Genomic DNA, 20,851 nt, shown 5'->3' on the forward strand with positions numbered 1-20,851 from the left:
GCATTAATTGTGGTGCTTTGCCTGACAGAAGTATTGTGCAAGAGATTATGTTGTGTTTATTATGCTCTTGTAAATTTTGTGTGCTATGGTTTTGTATATCACCAGGCAATGGAGAAAAGAGAAAAATGCCCCTGATCCGGTAGCAGTGACAGGCCAAATTTGTGGCTTTACCGTGTAGCAGCGACGGGCCAAATTTGTGGCTTTACCGTGTAGCAGCGATGGGCCAAATTTGTGCCATGATTTAAACTCCCCCAAATAGATGATACATAAACTGATCACAAGTGCTTTGATGTATATTATGAAATGGTTTGCGTGAGATGATTTTTTCTCATTTTTCTCGCTTGGAGGAACCATTAAGAAACATGATTCCCGCTGCTACTGGGTTAAGGAGTGCACAATTGTGAAAGTAAGAACCTGTAAGAATATGAAGAGTTTACAGAGTGGAGAAAACCCATCAACATCAGGAAATTCAGTGATATCCACAAACTTAACATGGAAAAGATTGAGGAAACTTTGAATAGAGTAGCAAAAAACATGAAAACAAAGAGAAGACTACACTTGGCATACCTCAGTTCAAATGGTACTAAGGATTAAAACAGTGTAACGGCATATTGTGTAGTGTGACGTTAGTACTAATGTATCGTCCTCGAGGCAGGGGAGGAGAGGGGGCAAAGACGTCTAATGCATCTTTGCTGAGTGAGCCGGACAAGGCCTTCGATACAGCTGTGGGTAGTACTTGATCCACTTGTTGCTCACTGGAAAGAAATATTACTTGTTGAGACATTGATTCTCTCTATAAGTTATTTAGAAAGGCAAGGTTGTTATTTAGTGTCTATGGAATGAGCAAGAAGAGTGCAAAGTTAGGTTATGATTTCTAAGTCAGGGAATGTAAAGGTCAGTAATAATAGTTCTTTAATTTATCATTCAGGAACAGCGAGTGAGTGGATTTTAAGTTCTCACTCAAATGTAATTAGTGTTTTCCATGCTGGGTCAGGAAAACAATGGTGATATCACTTTCATCTCCAGATTAGAAAAAAAGTAAACAAGGACATTTTAACTTCTACTTCAGGGGCAAGATTATTTTCACGACTGGCTCTTACGGACTGAACGTCAAGAACATTTTCATTTATGTGTTGTCTCTGCCGCACACTCACCCCACTTAGTACCTCGCAGGACAGGGCAGGCGGCATGTAGCGTGCGGTCGTCACCCATCCCTGTCGTCAGCAAGTTCCACCAGAATATGGCACTACCCTTCTCAGGCGCCACACCCACACCCACACGAGGAAACACCGTTTGTCCTCCCTCAGCCACATCATTCATCTGTTGACATATTGGGCAAAATAAAGAATTTGTCAAGGGAAAACAAAACCAAGAAGGCTGAACGGCAGTCTAAAAGATCATTGAAAATTATGCAAAGACGAGAACCTATCCAACAATTTAGGAGGAAAACTCAAAATAATTAATAAGGGGAGTGGTTGATGGTTGGCACACTTACATAGAACATAAGGGTGGCAATACGGTCACCCTGTGGGAATTCTCGTAAGAGGCTGTGGTTGCTGCCGTGTCCTGCTGCCCACTGAAATGAATAATAATAGTAATAGTAATATCAACAACAATAAGCCAATGAAAACAATAATGTGATAATGATGACAAAAAATGGTAATACGTAATTCAGTAACAATAATAATGATAATAATAAATTAATAATAACAAACTACATCATGTTCTTCCGAAAAACAATAAATAAACTATTTTGTATACAAGTAAAAGAAGCGGATTAAGGGCAAAAATAGACAAAAAAACCCACAAAACAGAAAAACAACAAAAAACAAACAAAGTCAAAAATTTTCAGAGGTAGAAGAGCACAATCAAGTTTTTTACATCATGTTCTTTCAAAAAACAAATATAAACTCAACAATATAGAGGTAACTACATGTGTATAAAACAAGGCTCAGCAGGCACTCACAACATTACGGTACAGGGCCATGAAGTCCATATGAGGGATGTAGTGTCCACCGGCCCCATACTGGTTAACCTGCAGCATCTCGGCCTCCGCAGCACCCTCCTCCACCTCCAGCCCTGCAGAGTGAATGAAGAAAGGTTGTGATGAGATGATATGTAAGGAGGAGGGTGAGAAAGAAGGATACAGAGAAAAATAGAAACGGGCAGAAGAAGAGGAGAGAATGGAACAAATAAGGAGGAAACACTTGATAATTAAAAGGAAAAACAATGATGAGACACTTGCGTATAGGTATAGTTGGGGAAGAACACAAGGGTAATTATACATAATGACCATTATCAAAACTAGAAAACTGGCAAAAAACGAATGATGATGAAGGTTAAGAAAGAAAAGATAGTCTCCTATTCTTATATTCACACCATTCAAATTATCTTGACAAATAAGCCCCGTCCAACGCAGCTTAGTAACCACCAATAAGATTTAAACCTTTCCCACCATCCAATTATCTATATATATATATATATATATATATACACACACACACACACACACACACACATATATATATATATATATATATATATATATATATATATATATATATATATATATATATATATATATATATATATATATATATATATATATATATATATATATATATATATATATATATATATATATATATATATATATATATATATATATATATATATGTATATATATATATATATTCGCGGTGGCGGACTGGTCAGAGTGTGGGCGTGGTGAGCCCGTGGACCTAGGTTCGAGTCCCACCGCGAAACTCGCTGATTTTTCAAACCATCGCCGAGTGGCGGAAGATTACCCGCATGCTGTCCGGATCTTCAATCAACCCTAACTTCAGCGATTTCGGTCAAGAGGAGCACCGGTGGGCAGCATGGACCAAGCAGGTCATGTCATTGCAGCCACAATATATAAAATCGTCACTAACGGGCTGCGGCCACCCAGGACCAAGAGGCCCCTCAAGACAGCCTACAGGCGCTATAGGCAGCACCTCACAAAAAAAAAAAAACAAAATGCTAATATATATATATATATATATATATATATATATATATATATATATATATATATATATATATATATATATATATATTTTTTACTGTGTCTGTCTCACCCGTCACCGCCGCGGTGATTTTGTTCACGGACTCGACGAGAGGGTGGGTGCCGCGCCCAAGCCAGGCTGTGTGCGAGGCCCTGTAGCGTGTGGCTTTGGTCCCCTCGGCCCCCTGTACCGTGGCCCGCAGCAGCTGTAGCGAGAGGAGAAAAAGGGAGAGAAGGAAGATTGTTAAGCAAACAGAGGGAAGGGCAGGAGGAACAGTGTGAGAAAGGATAAAAAGACAAACAAAGAGTTGGAAGAGATGAGTGTAAAAGAAGGATATAGAAACAAAGAGTTGGAAGAAGAGGAGGAGAAAGAGAGAAAAAAAAATATGAAGACAAACTTAAAAAGAAGGAAATAAAGAAGGCTACTACTACTACTACTTTTACTACTACTATTACTACTATACTACTACTCACGAGGGGAGCTCCTAGATGCTTCAAGGTGGTGAGGTGGTCGTCGGAGAGGAGGCGGTGGAAGATGAGGATTAGAGGGTCAAGGCTCACTTCTTCCTCCCACACTGGCATCAAGGTCAGCCAGGCACTCCCTCTCGAGGACGCACGGCACCTCAGACGACTCTCCACCTTGGCGCTCTGAAGGGGAAAAAGGCAGCCATAAGAAGACCAAGAGGTGGGGCTGTTTCAAAGGCACCCCTCTGAACTACATCGAAGTGCTCGAAGACATCAAAGAGCAATGAAATGGTTATAAGCAAGATAAGACAGCCTGAATTATGACACCCTGGCACTCTGAAGAGGAGAAGAAGCCTGTATAGAGCTTGAAGACTCCAAAACGCAAAGAAATAGACAGAAACAAGATATGGTACCCTAAATTTTAGTCCTCTACTCTGGCACTCTGAGAAAAGAATGTGGACAGTGCCAAATGACCCCCAAAATGTAATGAAATACGAGGAAACAGAGATCCGGAAAGACTATAGTTGATCTACCTGCGACGGTTCTTGCAGATCTGTCAGTGACGGAAAACAAATAAATAAATAGCCCCAGAAAGGTAACAAAGCCTCCCCTTGAGATAGAGTGACATTTCAAGAGAGAAAACACACAAAGAAATCGTCCTGGAAAGGTAACAAAATTCCCCCTTGCGGTACCCTGAGTGACCTCCCGCGGCAGAGATGGGCCAGCGCGCGCATGTCAGCTGGCGTGGTCGTGACTCCCAGGGGCGGGCGGCGGGGCGTGGCAGGCAGTTTTTTGCTCTCCTCCGCGGCTTTCTGGTCCGTCAGCGGCACCTGCAGGGGAGGATCGAAAGAGGAAGAGGGCGTGAATGTGGCGAGGTGGTGAGTAGAGGGTTTGTGCTCTTTGTTTGGGTGTTGAAGTGAGGTTAGTGTTGGTTTGGGGCTGACGTGATGAGTGTAAACAAAAGTGGTGGTATTATTATTATTATTATCGACGATTTTTCATCTTTCTTTTTTCTTCTTTTGTTCCTGTTCTTCTTGTTCTTGTTCTTCTTTTTCTTCTATTTCTTGTTTTTGTTCTTGATTTTGTTGTTTTTGTTCTTGCTCTTGATCTTTTCTTGTTCTTCTTCTTCTTCTTCTTCCTCTTCTTTTTGTCTATTTTTTCTTCTTTTTACTTTTGTTTCTCCTGCTTCTTTTTCTTCTTCTCCTTCTTCTTCTTCTTCTTCTTCTTCTTCTTCTTCTTCTTCTTCTTCTTCTTATTGATTCTTTGTATATGACTTCTGTATCCTCGTTTGTATTGCGGAAGTGACGGTCTTTTTTTTAATGAGTCAGTCGCATTGCACTGAACTACTGAAAGCGGGAGTTTGTTCCATTATCGCGCTACGGAATGTAACTTCAGAATGACAAGCAGCATAATACAGTAGTTGGCTGCTCTATTTACCTTCGAGAGGGGGTGGGGGTACATTCCTTTCTGCCCTGTGTATCCCTCCATCGCTAGCTTGTCATCGTGCTGGAGAGAGAGAGAGAGAGAGAGAGAGAGAGAGAGAGAGAGAGAGAGAGAGAGAGAGAGAGAGAGTACAATGTTAGAATAGAATAACCGAACACAGCCTAACTTACCCTAGCCTAACATACCCTAACCGAACCTAACCTAGCCTAACAGACCCTAATCTAACCTAACCTACCCTAACCAAACCCACCCTATCCCAACCCAACCTACCTTATCCTACCGAAACCTACTCCAGCCTAACTTAACTTACCTCAAACCTAACCTACCCTAACCCAACCTACCCTACCCTACCCTACCCTACCCTACCCTAATCTAACCTAACCTAGCCTAACCTACCCTATCCTAACATAACATAACTTAACCTAGCTTAACCTACCCTATCCTAACATAACATAACTTAACCTAGCTTAACCTACCCTATCCTAACATAACTTAACCTAGCCTAACCTACCCTATCCTAACATACATAACTTAACCTAGCCTAACCTACCCTAACATAACATAACTTAACCTAACCTAACCTACCCTATCCTAACATAACATAACTTAACCTAGCCTAACCTACCCTATCCTAACATAACTTAACCTAGCCTAACCTAACCTATCCTAACATAACATAACTTAACCTAGCCTAACCTACCCTATCCTAACATAACATAACTTAACCTAGCCTAACCTACTCTATCCTAACATAACTTAACCTAGCCTAACCTACCCTAGCCTAACATAACATAACTTAACCTAGCCTAACCTATCATATCCTAACATAACTTAACCTAACCTAGCCTAACCAACCCGAGCCTAACACTAAAATACAAGCTAATCTTACAGTACGTTAGATAAAAGTCTGTATTCTTAAACATCTCGGCACCTCAGTTCTCCTGTTTAAAAGCCTCTCGTAAAAGTTGTTGGGATTTTCATGGACTGGTTTGTGATGCTTGTAATAGGCTAATAGCTATACTCGATTTCTTTTTCTTGAACGGGAAAAAAACAACAACATCCAAACAAACCCGGTTAATCTTCTCTGTGGCCTTGGGAAATAGTCATAATAAGAGCCTGATACGTTAAAAAATATGAGCCTATAAAAGAAATATTAATAAAGTAACTATACGTATCTACACTATCCTCTCCCACCTTCCCCCTCTCACCCCCTACCTCCGTTCCAGCCTTCCCCATCCCTGCCCCCCCCCGTTTCGCCCCGCTTCACTCCCGTTTCCCCCCCGTTTCGCTTCCTCAACTCACCGTATCCGTGGCCACCTGTAGAAGTAATGACAGGTGTTGATTCTGCCGCCAGAGCGCGCTTGAGGTGTCCTCGCTGAGAGTTGTGTCTGAGGGGGAAGAGGAGGGGGTGATGGTAGTGGTGGTGGTGATGGTAATGTGGTGGTGGTGATGTTGGTGGTTGTTGTGGTGGTGAGGGCTAATGGTTGGTTGATTGATTGGTTGTTGTTCTTGTTGTTGTTGTTGTTGTGGGTGATGGAAATGTGGTGGTGGTGATATTGGTGGTTGGTGGTGGTGGTGATGGTTCTGGTGGTGGTGATATTGGTGGTTGGTGGTGGTGAGGGCTAATGGTTGGTTGATTGGTTGGTTGGTTGGTTGTTGTTGTTGTTGGTGGTGGTGGTGATGGTGGTGGTGGTGTTAGTGGTGGTGATGATGGTTGTAGTGGTGGTGGTGGTGTGATGGTTGTAGTGGTGGTGATGGAAGTGGTGATCTGGATCTGGATATATGATGCGCAGGGCACCCGTACAGGTGCATAACACGCATATTTGTTGGCTGTTGGGGGGACGGGGAAGCCGGGTGTGCAGGGGAGGGAAGTGAACCAAGTGTAATTGTTAAGTGTTGGTGTGTTGTGGTGACAAGTGATTGTGTATTTGTTTTCTGAATGAGTCTATTGTATCGCAGTCTAAAATCTGATGAGGGAGGTTGTTCCAGTCACGTATGGTGCGTGGAAAGTATGAGTGCTTGTATGCGTCAGTGTTAGTGTGATATGTTTGGTATTTATGGATGTGTGTGTTACGAGTACGTTGACTGCGTTGTATAGGTATGTTTGTGGGTCAATGTCAGTATGAGTGTTTGGGATCTTCTACATAAGTGTAAGTCTGTGTGCTTGTCTGCGTATGTGAAGAGGTTCCATGTTTATCTGTTGTTTGATCCGTGTTGTGATGCCAGGCGTTCGAGTGTAATTGTTTGTAATGAACCTAGCCGCCTTGGTGTTGATTTGTTCTAACCTATCAATGTTTCTGTGTGTGTAAGGATCCCACACCGTGGAGCAGTATTCCAGTGTTGGTCTCACAAGTGTGTCATAAGCTATGTGTTTAATGTCAGGTGTGCAGTTATGTAAATTCCTCCTCAGGAACCCCAGCGTTCTGTTGGCTGTGGCACTGATATGGTCTATGTGAGTGTTGAATTTCAAGTTAGTTGAGAGATGGATACCAAGGTACTTGTGTGTGTGAACTGATTCTAAATCTGAATTGTGGAGTGTAAGTGTGATGGATGAGGTTGTGCGCTCTGGTGAATCTTAATAGTTTGCATTTGTCTGGTCTGTGGTGGTGGTGATATTGGTGGTTGTTGGTGGTGGTGAGGGCTAATGGTTGGTTGATTGGTTGGTTGGTTGTTGTTGTTGTTGGTGGTGGTGGTGGTGGTGATCATGATGGTGGATTTTGTTTATTGTTGTTGTTGTTGTTGCTGTAGTTTTTTCAAGTTACTATGGGTGTTGTATTTGCTTATTCATTATTTTTGTTATTTTTAGTTATTCTTAGTGTTATTATTATTGCGATTGTTTTTGTTGTTGCAGTAGTTTTCTTTTTGTAATGTTTTTTGTCTTTATTCTTATTTATTGTTATTGTTGTTCTTTTTTAGTATCGTTGTTAATTAAGTTCTTAGCGTCTTACCATCACTATCCTCGCTCATTTGTTTCGCCGCCACAAGCCACTCCACCGCCACTCCATACAGCCCCAACTCCAGGGCGGCCACCCCCACCCCCACCACGTCCTCCACCCGCAGCGCTGTTGGGGGCGAAGGAGGAGGAGAAGGGGAAGTGTTAGTAGTGGGCAGGGAAGATAAGGTGGTGAAGAGGAAAGGAGTGATAGATAGGTAAACAGGTGATAGATAGATAGATAGAAAGATAGATAGATAGACAGATAGATAGGGAGAGAGGTAGGCAAGTAGGTAGGTTTGCTTTCCCTTTCTTTTCCTCTCATTCTGGAAGCTGATCACTATTTTATCTGCATTGAAATCTCCTTTTTCAAATTGTCAATATCATTATTATTATTATTATTATTATTATTATTATTATTATTATTAGTAGTAGTAGTAGTAGTAGTTGTAGTAGTTGTAGTTGTAGTAGTAGTAGTAGTAGTAATAGTAGTAGGGGAGGAGAAGGAAAAGGAGGGGGAAGAGGAGGAGGAGCAGGAGGAGGAGGAGGAGGAGAAGTAGTATCATTACCTTAACTTCATCCTCAATTAACCAATCAATCAAGCCAACACTTAAGTAAATAACAACAAACAGAAAACACAGATCTTGCTTATTCATTCTGGCAATCAATGAACTGAAAAATCAACTCAAACCCTTAAAACAATCAACCAATCAGATCAACATACGGGTGGAGTCCATATACTCGTAGCGATGTTGTTGTTGTTGTTGTTGTTGTTGTTGGTGGTGGTGGTGGTGGTGGGTGGTCACGCTCCCCTTGGCCAGGTGTAGTGCGTCGAGGCGGTACAGGTGTTGCAGGTACGCCAGGGACTCCTCCAGCACCTCCAGGTAACCCTCCTTCCCCGCCTCCACCCGTAGCGCCACCTCCACCCCCTCCACTGCTGCTACTATGTCTGTGGAAGGAAGGAAGGAAGGAGGGGGAGGTGAGAATGGATGGTGGAGGAGGAAGAGGAGGTGACCCAGTGGAGAGGGAAAGGGAGGCAAGGGATGGGATGGGAAGGTGAGGGGAGAGTGGGTAAGGAGGAAGAGGAGAGGAGAGAAGCGAGAGGAAAGGAAAGATGAGGGGAAAGTGGATGTTGGAGGTGGAGGAGAGAAGGAAAATGTGATGGGGTGGAGAGAAGAGGAGGGATACGCTATGTTTAGGGATGGGAAGGAGAGAGTGAAAGGGAGGTAAAGGAAAGGATAAAGAAGAGAGCAATATATAGACCTTTTCAAATTTTGTCTTAGTTCTTTTCCTTTGTTCATTACCAAAATAGGAGTGGCATTCTATACTTCATTATTTAATATCCTTTTCTTCTCCGATTACCTACAAAATAAGAAAAAAAATCATTCTCTCTCAAACCAACCAACCAAAATGAAAAGGATATATAAGTAGGGTATCCTTCCCATCCTTCTTATTCTTCTACCTGGCCAGTCCTTGAGGGAGGGGGGCGCCGCGTCCTTCAGTCTGGGCCAGTCCTTCGCTAGGCGCCGGGCCAGGACTAGGCTTCGAAGGGGGTCACCAGCTATTCCTCCTTCCTCCCATGACCTCTCCCAAGTATCCTTCTCTTCCTCCTGTTCCTCCTGCTTCACTTCCTCCTGCGACCTCGTTTTCGTGTTGTACTTCAAAGGATTCAAGTCGGAGTGTTCCTCGATATACCTGTTAAGAGAATGGGACGTCAGGATTATAATGGTGTCTGATGCTGTAAGCCTGACACCACCTAAAAGATCTATATATTCCTCTCTTTTCTAACCTTTCCCTTACGTCTCTCTCCCTCCCTTTTACTAAACAAAATATTCCCCTCTTCTCTCCTCTTCCTCCTCATCCACTATCTATAACCCCTTTACTTTTCTTTTCCTTCTCTTTACTACCCTTCCCCTTATCTCTCTTTCCCTCCTCTTTCCATCACTTTAACAAAACATTCCCCTCTTCTTTTGTTCATCCCATCCCATCCTCCTCTTGCTCCTCCTTCTCCTCCTCCATCATCCACTTTCCCCTCACCTTTATTTTCCATCTCCTCTCTCCCTTTCCCTCTCCTTTCCATCCCTTCTTCTCTCCATCCCCTCATATTTACCCTCATATCTACGAATTTGTTTAATCTTTTGTTTATCTTGAAAGTGTCTAACCCCACCTATCTTCTCCATCCATGAATTTGTTTAATCTTTTGTTTATCTTGAAAGTGTCTAACTCCACTTATCCTCGCTATCCATGTATTTGTTTATCTTGATAGCGTCTATCATATTGGCACTCACCAGATGAATGCCAATCCATAAGTAAACCAATTCTTTCCTATATCTATTTAATCATCTTAACCCATTGCTTTCAGTCTTGCCTTGCCCTTTGCTACCAGAACCTTGGACTAGTGAAAGGACGCCCGTGATTGCAGGGAAAGTAAAAGAGGGTAGAGGAGGAGGGGAGGGAGGGAAAGTGTGGAGGGATGTGAGTTGCCAGGGAGGTGTGAGAAAGGGAGAGTGAGGAAGGAGGGTGAGAGGGAGTGTACATATCAAAGGATGGATGGTGTGTTTGCGAAGGGTGAAGAAAGGGAGAGGAAGGAAGGGAGGATATAAGATCTCTGACATGTTTAAGAGAAGAAAATAAAAGGAAAAGGAAAGGAGGTTAGGACAGGAAATGAAAATGAATAAAACAAAGGGAGAAGTTTATAAGTCCCAGTCCCATCACCAACCCTTCCCCTATCCACCAGTCCCATCACCAACCCTTCCCCTATCCACCAGTCCCATCACCAACCCTTCCCCTATCCAAAAGTCCCATCACCAGCCCTTCCCCTATCCACCAGTCCCATCACCAACCCTTCCCCTATCCACCAGTCCCATCACCAGCCCTTCCCCTATCGACCAGTCCCATCACCAGCCCTTCCCCTATCCACCAGTCCCATCACCAACCCTTCCCCTATCCACCAGTCCCATCACCAGCCCTTCCCCTATCCACCAGTCCCATCACCAACCCTTCCCCTATCCACCAGTCCCATCACCAACCCTTCCCCTATCCACCAGTCCCATCACCAACCCTTCCCCTATCCACCAGTCCCATCACCAGCCTTTCCCCTATCCACCAGTCCCATCACCAGCAAGAATGTGTTTGCGAGGGGGGGGGGGAAGAGAAGAAGTATGTGAGCTACGCGATATTTATAAGAGAAGAAAAGAGGAAAGGGAAAGGGAAAGGAAAGCAGGATAGGAAACAAAAAAGAAGAGGAAAAAAGCAATTGAAGGAAGAAGTGTATTAGAGGAAGAATAGGTGTCAAGAATGTGAAAAAGAAGGACGGAATGAAGGAAATGAAAGGAAGAAGAATGAGGAAAGGGAAGGAGGATGGGAAACAAAAAAGAAGAGGAAGAAAGCAATTGAAGGAAGAAGTGTATTAGAGCGAGAATAGTGTGTTTGCGAGAGTGGAATGAAAGGGAAAAGAAGAAAGGGAGGAAGGAAGTGGAAAGAAGATTGAGACACGAAGAAAGGAAAGGGAAAGGGAAGAAGGACAGGAAATAGAAAGAAGAAAAGGGGAAAGTGTATTAAAGGAAGAAAGGAATGGGAGAAAAAGGAAGTGAAGGAAAGAGTTGCTCGACATATTTAAGAGAAAGGAAGAAAGGGAAAGAGAAGAAGATAGGAAACGAAGAGGAAAAGGAAGAAAAATATTAAGTAGAAACGATGAACTGAAAACGTAAAAAGGAAGAAAAAAAGAGAAAAGGAAGAAATAGAAGCAGAGAAGAAGGAAGAAACTGCACATATAGAACGAAGAAGACAGAACAGGAGAGATGAAAGGAAGGGAGAGGGAGGAAGGAAAGGGGCAAAGGAGAAGGAAAGGAAGGAGAGATGAAAGGAAGGGAGATGGAGGGAGGGAGGAAAAGGGCAAAGGAGGAGGAAAGGAAGGATTGAGCACGTGCTGTTTTGATGGAGGAGGGAGGAAGAGAGGGAGGGAGGGAGCGAGGGAAAGGCAGCTCATGTGAAGGTGAAAGGAGGAGAGGAAGGAGGGAGGGAGAGAGGGAGGGAGGGAGGGAGCACGTGGCGGTGACGAGAGAAGGAAGGAGATAAGAAAGGGAGAGAAGGAAGGAAAGAAAGATAGGGAGGAAGGAAGGATGGAAAGAAGGAGAAGAAAAGACAGAAGAAGGAAACAAAGAGTAGAATAAAGAAACAAGAATAAAGCAAAAGTTGAAGGGTGAAAGGAAAGAGGAAGGGATGGACAACTTACGTGAAAAGGAAGGAAAGGAAAATACGAAGATAAAAGGGTAAAAAAAAAGAGATAAAGAAGAAAATAAATAGAGAGGGGGAAGGGATAGAAAAAGAATGACCGAACATAAAAGAAAGAAGAGAAAAGAAAAGGGAGAGGAAAGGAAAAGGGGAAAGAAGGAGGGGAAGGATGAGGAAGAAAAAGAAAGGAACAGAATAGATGAAACAAAGAAAATAAAAGAGAAGAAAAAACGGAAAGGAAGAGAAATGAAAACAGGAGGAAAGGGAAAAAAAAGGATAAAAGAAGGAAAGGAAAAGGGAACTAAAAAGAGGAAAAAAAGGAGAAATAACGAATAAATGAGGAAAGAAAGGCAAAAGGAAGTACAGGAAAAAGTGAGTAAAAGAGAAAAACGAACAAATAAAAGAGAAAGAAAATGGAAAGGAAAAGAAATAATGGAAAATAAGTAAATGAAGGAAGAAGAAAAGGAAAATGTAGGAGAAAAGGAAGAAGTGAGCACGTGATAATGTGATAGAAAGGAAGGAAAGACGAAAAAGAAGAAAGGGACAGAAAATATAACAGGAAGAAAATAAAAGAGAAAAAAAAAGGAAACGGAAGAACTGAAAATGAAAAAGAAAGGGACAGAATTTTATATGAAACAAAGAAAATGAAAAAAGAAGAAAATGGAAAAAGGAGAGGAATAGAAAACGGGAAAGAAGGAGGAAGAGAGAGAGGGAGGAAAAGAGAGAGAATAGCGAAAAGAGGGAAAGGGGGAGGAGCCAATTCGCCAAGGTATCGTGAACGTCGCTAATCTACCTTTTGGCTCTCTCCAGATGGGCGGAAAGGGGAGGTGGAGGAGGAGAGTGGAGGTAGGGGTCGGGGAGGTGGAGGTGTGCTTTGAGGAAGAAAAATGAAGGAAATGAAGAAAAAAAAGAATAAAGGAAGGAAAGGAATGTAAAACGAGGGGAATGAAAAGGGAAGAAAAGGAAAGAAAGGAAAAGGGAAGGAAAAAAGAAGAAAGGAAATGAATATATGAAACAGAAAATAAAAGAGAAGGAAAACAGAAAAGGAGAGGAAAAGAGTGGGAAAAAAAGGAGCTAGATGGAGAGGGAGAGAAGGAAAATGTGAGGAAGGGAATAAGAGCAAAAGGGAAAGTGGGAGGAGCCTATTCGCCAAGGTATCGTGAACGGCGCTAACCTACCTTTTGGCCCTCTCCAGGTGGGCGGAAAGGGAAGGTGGAGTAGGGTGGAGGTGGGGGTCGGGGAGGTGGAGGTGGAGGTGTGCTTTGAGGAGGCCCGTGATCACCCCATCTAGTGTGTGGAGGCGCGCTAGCTCCTCCACCCCCGCCATGGCCAGGCACCCCCTCCACCCTCCACCTCCACCTCCACCTGTTACCACCACCATCATCACCGCTTCCACCATGATATTCCAGCGACATGTCTTCATTTTGTTAACTTTCTGTAATCAATCAATCAGTCAATCTATAAATCAAATAATCAGTCATACATACATACATACATACATACATACATACATACATACATACATACATGCATACATACATAGACTAATGATTATTTTTATTGCTAATGTGTCTTTTTTTTTTCCTGTGTTTCCTATCTTCCTTTTTTTTCGATATTTTTTTGAGAAGTTATAATAAGGAAAAGTTTGATATTTGATTATGAATGTAAGAAGGATAATTGCGAGTAGTAGTAGTAGTAGTAATAGCAGTAGTAGTAGTAGTAGTAGTAGTAGTAGTAGTAGTAGTAGTAATAATAGTAATAATAATAATGATAATAATAATAATAACAATAGGAGTTGCATCTTTTTTTCCTTCTTCATTTTCTCTCATCCATCTTTTTCTCCACATTCTTTTGCCCTGTTACACTTTATAATCTTCCTTTGTTCTACTTGTCGCTCCGTTAAAGATCATTGCTTAATCTTCGTTGAAATCACCTTCACCTTAACACTGACACACACACACACACACACACACACACACACACACACACACACACACACACACACACACACACACACACACACTCATAATGCAAGGCGAAAAGTCGTTCAACCCTGCCATTAGTGTGCATGTATGTGTGTGTGTGTGTGTGTGTGTGTGTGTGTGTGTGTGTGTTTGCATTTTCATATTCGCGTACACACACACACACACACACACACACACGAGTGATAAATGTTTGTTTGTTTTCCATGAGCGCTCAAGTGTGTGTGTGTGTGTGTGTGTGTGTGTGTGTGTGTGTGTGTGTGTGTGTGTGTGTGTGACGGAAATACCTACATGGCAACGTGTCTACCGATGCATCCTGCCACGAGGAGGAGGAGGAGGAGGAGGAGGAGGAAAGGGGGGCGGGGGTTAGAAGGCCTTGGTTGAGGGAGGCAGCTGGCACACGTCTCTCTCTCTCTCTCTCTCTCTCTCTCTCTCTCTCTCTCTCTCTCTCTCTCTCTCTCTCTCTCTCTCTCTCTCTCTCTCTCTCTCTCTCTCTCTCTCTCTCTCTCTCTCTCTCTCTCGCCACACACACACACACACACACACACACACACACACACACCAGGTAATCCTTGTAAGCGTCTCCTTGTGTCCTCTCTCTCCCACCTCATACCCCCACCCTCCCCCTTTAATTAACCTTAAGTTCACCTGTTGATATAAATAAACAGTGGATATTTTTTTTACCTGTTTTATGGAGTGTTTTCTTTTTATTACTATTTTTATGCTTGTTTTTTTTTTTACTTATTTTCTTTATTCTTTTGTTCTTAGTCTCTTTTTTTTATATGTTTTGTTAATTTGTTTTGGTGTCTTTGCATTTGTTTATTATCATTATCTTTTGTTTATTTGTTTTTTTCTTTTGTTTATGTGTGTTGTTTGTTTGTTTGTTTTTATCTTCCTCTTCGTCCTCCTCCTCCTCCTCCTCCTCCTCCTCCTCCTCTTCTTTCTTCTTCTTTCTCCTGTTATCTTTCTTTTTTTATCTTCTTTACTTCTTTTACGCTTCTCTCTTTTTTCGCCTTCTTCTTCTCCTTCTTTTTCTTCTTCTTCTTCTTCTTCTTTCGTCTTACTCTCAGTTTTCCAAAATCTCACCACTTCCATAATTTTCTTCCTCCTCTTCTTCCTTCTCCCCCTCCTCCTCCTCTTCCTCTCCCTTCGCTTCATTTTCTTTTGCTTCCTGTTTTTGTTACCTCATCAGGCCTCCTCCTCCTCCTTCTCGCTCTCTTCCCCTCCTTCCTCCTGTCTCCTCCTCCTCCTCCTCCTCCTTCTCCTCCTCCTCCTCTTTCCAAGGTCTGCGTAAAAGAAGAGAGAAGTGACTTATACGCACTGTGACGTTTTGCCACTTAACTCCTCCTCCTCCTCCTCCTCCTCCTCCTCCTCCTCCTCCTCTTCCTTCTCCTTCTCCTTCTCCGCCTCTTGTAAGTCTTGTCCTCATCGTCGTCATCTTCCTTTGTGTTTGTCTGCGCCGCGTCCCTCCTCCTCCTCCTCCCCCTCCTCCTCCTCCTCCTCCTCCTCCTCCTCCTCACGGCCTTGATGGGGGTTCGCTCCTCCTCCCTAACTACTTCTTTCATCGTTTATCTTAATTTATGCTTCGCCCATTAACCCTTTTACCGCAGAGAGAGAGAGAGAGAGAGAGAGAGAGAGAGAGAGAGAGAGAGAGAGATGAGTCACTTCCGAAATGAAAATAGTGGAAGGTATGGTGTGTGTGTGTGTGTGTGTGTGTGTGTGTGTGTGTGTGTGTGTGTGTGTGTTGTACTCCGCATCTATTATTATTTTTTTCGTGTAAACATTTGAAACACACACACACACACACACACACACACACACACACACACACACACACACACACACACACACACACACACTTTTCATGCTAGTCTGCCTTTTATTATCGAAGAGAAAGAAAATGGGTTATATATGACCTTTTTTTTCAAGTTACTCCACATAAACAAAGTAATTATTTACGGATACATACTAAAAAAATATATATCGTTGCAGTATAAGACTTCAAACAAAAACATACAATTACTTTTTTTAGTCACCCCGCAACACACGCATTTTTTGTTAATTATACAGATTCACAAACTTACTACATATTTTTCATAGTTTATCATTAGCATTTTTCTTTCAGCTGATTTTCATTTCATCTCATTTTCCTTTCATTACATCGTTTAGTTTGTCTTCCTATCATCTTCTCATTACACGTCTTTCTTTATCATCCCATTTTCTTTTCATTTCATATCATAGCTTCACGTCTTTTTTTTCTCGTCTCCTTTTCCTTTCATTCATATTACAGTTTATCATCTCCCTTTCCTCTAGACGCGTATTCCTTCATTAGAAAAAAAAAGCATTCATTGATTTACTGACATACATCCTTCATTCAGTCATTTTTGAACGTATATGCAACAAAAAATATAAAAATCCTTCAATATATTTAAATTTCGGTGTTTCATTATCCACTAAACATGTATACTCTAGTAACATCAAAGGAACACACATTCATACATACCCTAACATTAATTTATATCAACTATCTACGTATACAAATATATCTATACGATCATTCATATATTTACATTAACACTTATCACTCCCACACACGCATTTCTGTCAACCATGAACCTAAATATAAATGAAGGAAAGGCAGATATATAAACGAGGCTGCCTGAAGGTCGATAACTGCTTCTAAGGCTCTGTCACACATATTAAGACCCACTGTAGAGCTTCTTGTAGTCTCCCCTTAACATGCAAGAGGCTCCGCTGCACCCCCCCTGTCGTTCTGCCCCGCCCCCTCCCTGCAGGCCCCCGCCCTCGCCTTCCCCGCCCCTGTCAGTCAACCACACTAAGACATCTTGCTCCGGAAATTCCTCGTGCTAATGTTCTGGGAATTAGACTCGAGGGCGATGAAACACGCACGACATTGCCCCCAAGAAGTCATGGAGGAGAAGGAGGAGGAGGAGGAGGACAGCAACAAAAATTAAGGAAGAAAGGAGGAAACAGGATACAATAAAAAGGAGAATTGATGACCAGAAAAGAGATAAGAACAAGAGGAGTTATGATGATGAGGAGGAGGAGGAGAGGGAGTGAAAACAGGAACAAGGAAGATATGAAAAAAAGGAATAAAAAAAGAGAAAAGGTGATAACTAGACAAGAGATACAAGAGGAGGAGGAGGAGGAGGAAGAAGAAGAAGATAAAAGGAAGAAACAGGATACAATGAAGATGAAAACTGATACCCAGAAAAAAAAACGGATGAAAATAAAAGCAACCAGTCAACCAGTCAACCATCATCCCCAAACACAAGAACCAACCACTCAGTCATCTACCACTCAGTCATCCAGTCAGTCAACCAAGAACTCCAGACACGTAAGAACTAAAGGAACCAGTCAGTTATCCAGTCAACCACTCAACCAAAAAGAGGAAGAAGAAGAAGAAGAAAAAGAAGAAGAGGAAGAAGATGATGATAATGATGATGAAGAAGAAGAAGAAGAAGAAGAAGAAGAAGAAGATGAAGAAGATAAAGAAAAAGAAAAAGAAAAAGAAGAAAAAGAAAAAGAAGAAAAAAATAAATAAAAATAAAAATGATAAGAAAGAGAAGAAGAAGAAAACTCTCCACCATTTCCCAATATCTCCAATACCTATGACCCTCCCCTCCCCACCCCCCCTGTTGACCTGACCTCACCCACAATACTGACCAGCTGAAATGATAGGGAGGAAAGGGGAGAGGAGGGAGAAGAGGAGTAAAGGAGGGGAGAGGAGGGAGAAGGGGAGTAAAGGAGGGGAGAGGAGGGAGGAGTGGATGCTATTGTCACCGTTCCTCCTACTCTTCGTCCTCCTCCTCCTCCTCCTCCTCCTCCAATCAAACATACCCTCACTGACAGCTGTCCTTGGCTCTCTCCCCCTCCTTCTCCTCCTCCCCTTTCGCACCCCCTTCTCTCTCCCTCCCTCTCCATCTGTCTCCATTAAATTAAAGTCAAAGATTATTATATATTGGTTTAAGTGAATCTTGACGTGTTTGTTAATTAGTTTATTCATATTTTTGCTGGTTTTCTGGTTAAATTGGTTGGTCTGATTTTAATTTGTTGTATAATGTCACTCAAAACTAAACAGAATTATTAGTGTTGTTATTTTCATTATTGTTGTTGTTGTTTGATAATTGGTTTATTGTTTGTTTTGCTGTTTTTCTTTTGTTCTCGTTCTTGCTCTTTTCCTTCTCCTGTTATCATCATCATTATTACTATCATTATTATTATTATTTCTGCTACTTCACTTGTTGTTGTTGTTGTTGTTGTTGTTTGCTGTTTGATTTGTTGTTTGTTTTGCTGTTTTTTTTGTTCTCGTTCTCGCTCTTTTCCTTCTCCTGTTATCATCATCATTATTACTATCATTATTATTATTCTTATTTCTGTTACTTCACTTGTTGTTGTTGTTGTTGTTGTTGCTGTTATTTATGTCTGGTCTGCTAATCTTGCTGTCTTTCTTCTCGTCACTTTCCCTCCTCATCTCCCTGTTCCTTACTCTTCTCATTCGTCTTACCGTCACTGTTGTTGCCGTAGCTCATAATTTAACAGTTGCTATACACTCACACGCACTCATGGTCCCGCCCGCAGTCTGTCCTCGTTTTCTCTTGGCAAAAGTGTTCATTAGAATGCAAAGTGGCCGACGCTATACACGTTTTCTCTTGACGTTTGTTTTTACTTTTATACACGGGATCAGTTGTATACAGTATCAGAGTATCGTTATGAGTGTGTGTGTGTGTGTGTGTGTGTGTGTGTGTGTGTGTGTGTGTGTGTGTGTGTGTGTGTAATCTATTTGAGTTATCCATTAATTTCATCATCGTTTTCATGTCATCATTTGTAGTCTCATCCGTTTTTTGTTTTTTGTTGTTTTTCATTCATTCGGAGCGTTCTAATTTCGTTTCCACTCTTGTTTTCTACGTGTACATTTTCTAACTTTTTCTTTCTTTCCTTCCTTTTCTCTTTATTGTTACTCCAGTTTACTTACGGGCTCTTTTTTTTTTTTTTTTTTTTTTCTCTAGTCTCCCTCTATTTATATTATCTCCCCTTTTCTCGTCCTCTCTGTCACACCCACACCATCTACAACTGACGTCCATTCATTCTACATGCCCCCTTGACTTACACGCCTTCTACACGCCTTCCTGTCACATCAATGCTATTTTTTTTTTTACAACAAAGGAGACCGCTCAAGGGCACAAAAAAAGGAAACAATAATAATAAAAAAGCCCGCTACTCGCTGCTCCTGTAAAAAGATTCAAAAGAGGTGGCTTACACGCCTTCTACACGCCTTCCTGTCACACCCACACCATCTACAACTAACGTCCATTCACTCTACACGCCTCCTTACACGCCTTCCTGTCACACCCACACCATCTACAACTAACGTCCATTCACTCTACACGCCTCCTTACACGCCTTCTACACGCCTTCCTGTCACATTAATGCTACCTACAACTAACCTCCATTCATGCCACACGCCTCCTTGACTTACACGCCTTCTACACGCCTTCCTGTCACATCAATGCTATCTACAACTAACGTCCATTGATGCCACACGCCCCCTTCTCCTCCTCCTCCTTTTACTTCTCCTTTTCCTCCTCCTCCTTCTCCGCCTCCACGTCTGTTATTCTCCACTCCACACAACTCACATCACCACCACGCCTGCTCCACGCCTCCTCCACATCCCTCACGCCCGACGCCACACTCACGTCAACACACACACGCACACACGTCTTCTCCACCACCTCCTCCTCCCGCGGCAGGTGGTTAAGGAGAGCGTGCCAGCTGTTCACTGCTACCCACGTCAGCAGTCCATACCCTCTAGCTCCGCTCTCTCTCTATTTCCCTCTCTCTACCCTGGTTTCTGCTCTTCTTCCTCTTCTTTCTCTCTCTCTCTCTCTCTCTCTCTCTCTCTCTCTCTCTCTCTCTCTCTCTCTCTCTCTCTCTCTCTCTCTCTCTCTCTCTCTCTCTCTCTCTCTCTCTCTCTCTCTCTCTCTCTCTCTCTTCTTTTCCTTCTTCTCCTCTTCCTCTTTCTCTTCTTCCTTTTTCTCCTCCTCCTCCTCCTCCTCCTCCTTCCTATGTGCTTCCTTTTCTTGCCTTTCTTTATTGCTCCATTATTTTTGTTTTTGTTTTATCCTTCTCTCTTATTCTTTGTGGATTCAGATCGCTTATTTGTGTGTTTGAATCTCTCTTCTCTAGGATAGTTTTTTTTTTCATTATTTTAGTTATTTTTATGGTTCTTAGTTTTCCTCCTCCGTTCCTCTTCTTCATTTTCTCTGTTTTCCTCCTTAATCTCCTCTTCTTCCTTCTTGTTCTACTCATCTTCTTCCTCCTCTTCCTCTTCCTCTTCCTCCTGTCTCGTTCATCACACATTTTTCCTACTGTTCGGCTTTTCCATTATATCGGTTTTTTATAATCTTCTTTCTCCTCCTCCTCCTCCTCCTCCTCCTCATTGTTTTGTTTCTCCTCCTCCTCCTGGTTTTCTTCCTCTTCCTCTTCCCCCTCCTGCTGGTTTGTTTCATATAATAGTTTCGTTTTTCCTGTTGGTGCTCATCTTCATAATATTCCTTTTATCTTCCTTATTTTCCTCCTTCTCCTTTTTTGTTGATTTTTTCCTCCTTCGTTAGATTTCATAATGCTGTTTTTGTTGTTGTTGTCGTTGTTGTTGTTGTTGTTGTTGTTTTGTTTTTCCTCCTTTTTTCATTTTCTTCAGTTCTCCTTCTCCAGTCATTCCTGTTTTTG

At 42.2% G+C, this 20,851-nt stretch overlaps 2 protein-coding genes across 3 annotated transcripts in view; one reads left to right on the forward strand and one right to left on the reverse strand.

Moving 5' to 3' along the window:
* Positions 1–101: 101 nt before the first annotated feature.
* LOC126997002 (prolyl 4-hydroxylase subunit alpha-1-like) lies at positions 102–19,914 on the reverse strand. 2 transcript variants are annotated; one of them, XM_050858032.1, is made up of 14 exons: positions 19,819–19,914; positions 13,298–13,554; positions 9,349–9,581; positions 8,611–8,835; positions 7,903–8,016; positions 6,257–6,342; positions 4,949–5,017; positions 4,204–4,341; positions 3,521–3,694; positions 3,120–3,252; positions 1,967–2,079; positions 1,496–1,576; positions 1,155–1,320; positions 102–755 (listed from the first exon to the last, which is right to left on the reverse strand). In XM_050858032.1, the coding sequence occupies exons 2-14, from the start codon at positions 13,540–13,542 to the stop codon at positions 679–681; spliced, it is 1,854 nt and encodes a 617-aa protein (XP_050713989.1). In that variant the 5' UTR covers positions 13,543–13,554; positions 19,819–19,914; the 3' UTR covers positions 102–678. The 2 variants fall into 2 exon arrangements, with proteins under 2 accessions (XP_050713989.1, XP_050713988.1); XM_050858031.1 differs by having other exon boundaries at positions 19,759–19,883.
* Positions 4,241–20,851, forward strand: part of LOC126997003 (protein jim lovell-like) — a 47,541-nt gene continuing 30,930 nt past the window's right edge. Inside the window, exon 1 of the mRNA XM_050858035.1 lies at positions 4,241–4,389. The gene's annotated coding sequence lies outside the window, so the exon portion shown is untranslated. The remainder of the gene's footprint in view (positions 4,390–20,851) is intronic.

Source organism: Eriocheir sinensis, chromosome 11, assembly GCF_024679095.1.
Source record: "Eriocheir sinensis breed Jianghai 21 chromosome 11, ASM2467909v1, whole genome shotgun sequence".
Taxonomy (NCBI): domain Eukaryota; kingdom Metazoa; phylum Arthropoda; class Malacostraca; order Decapoda; family Varunidae; genus Eriocheir; species Eriocheir sinensis.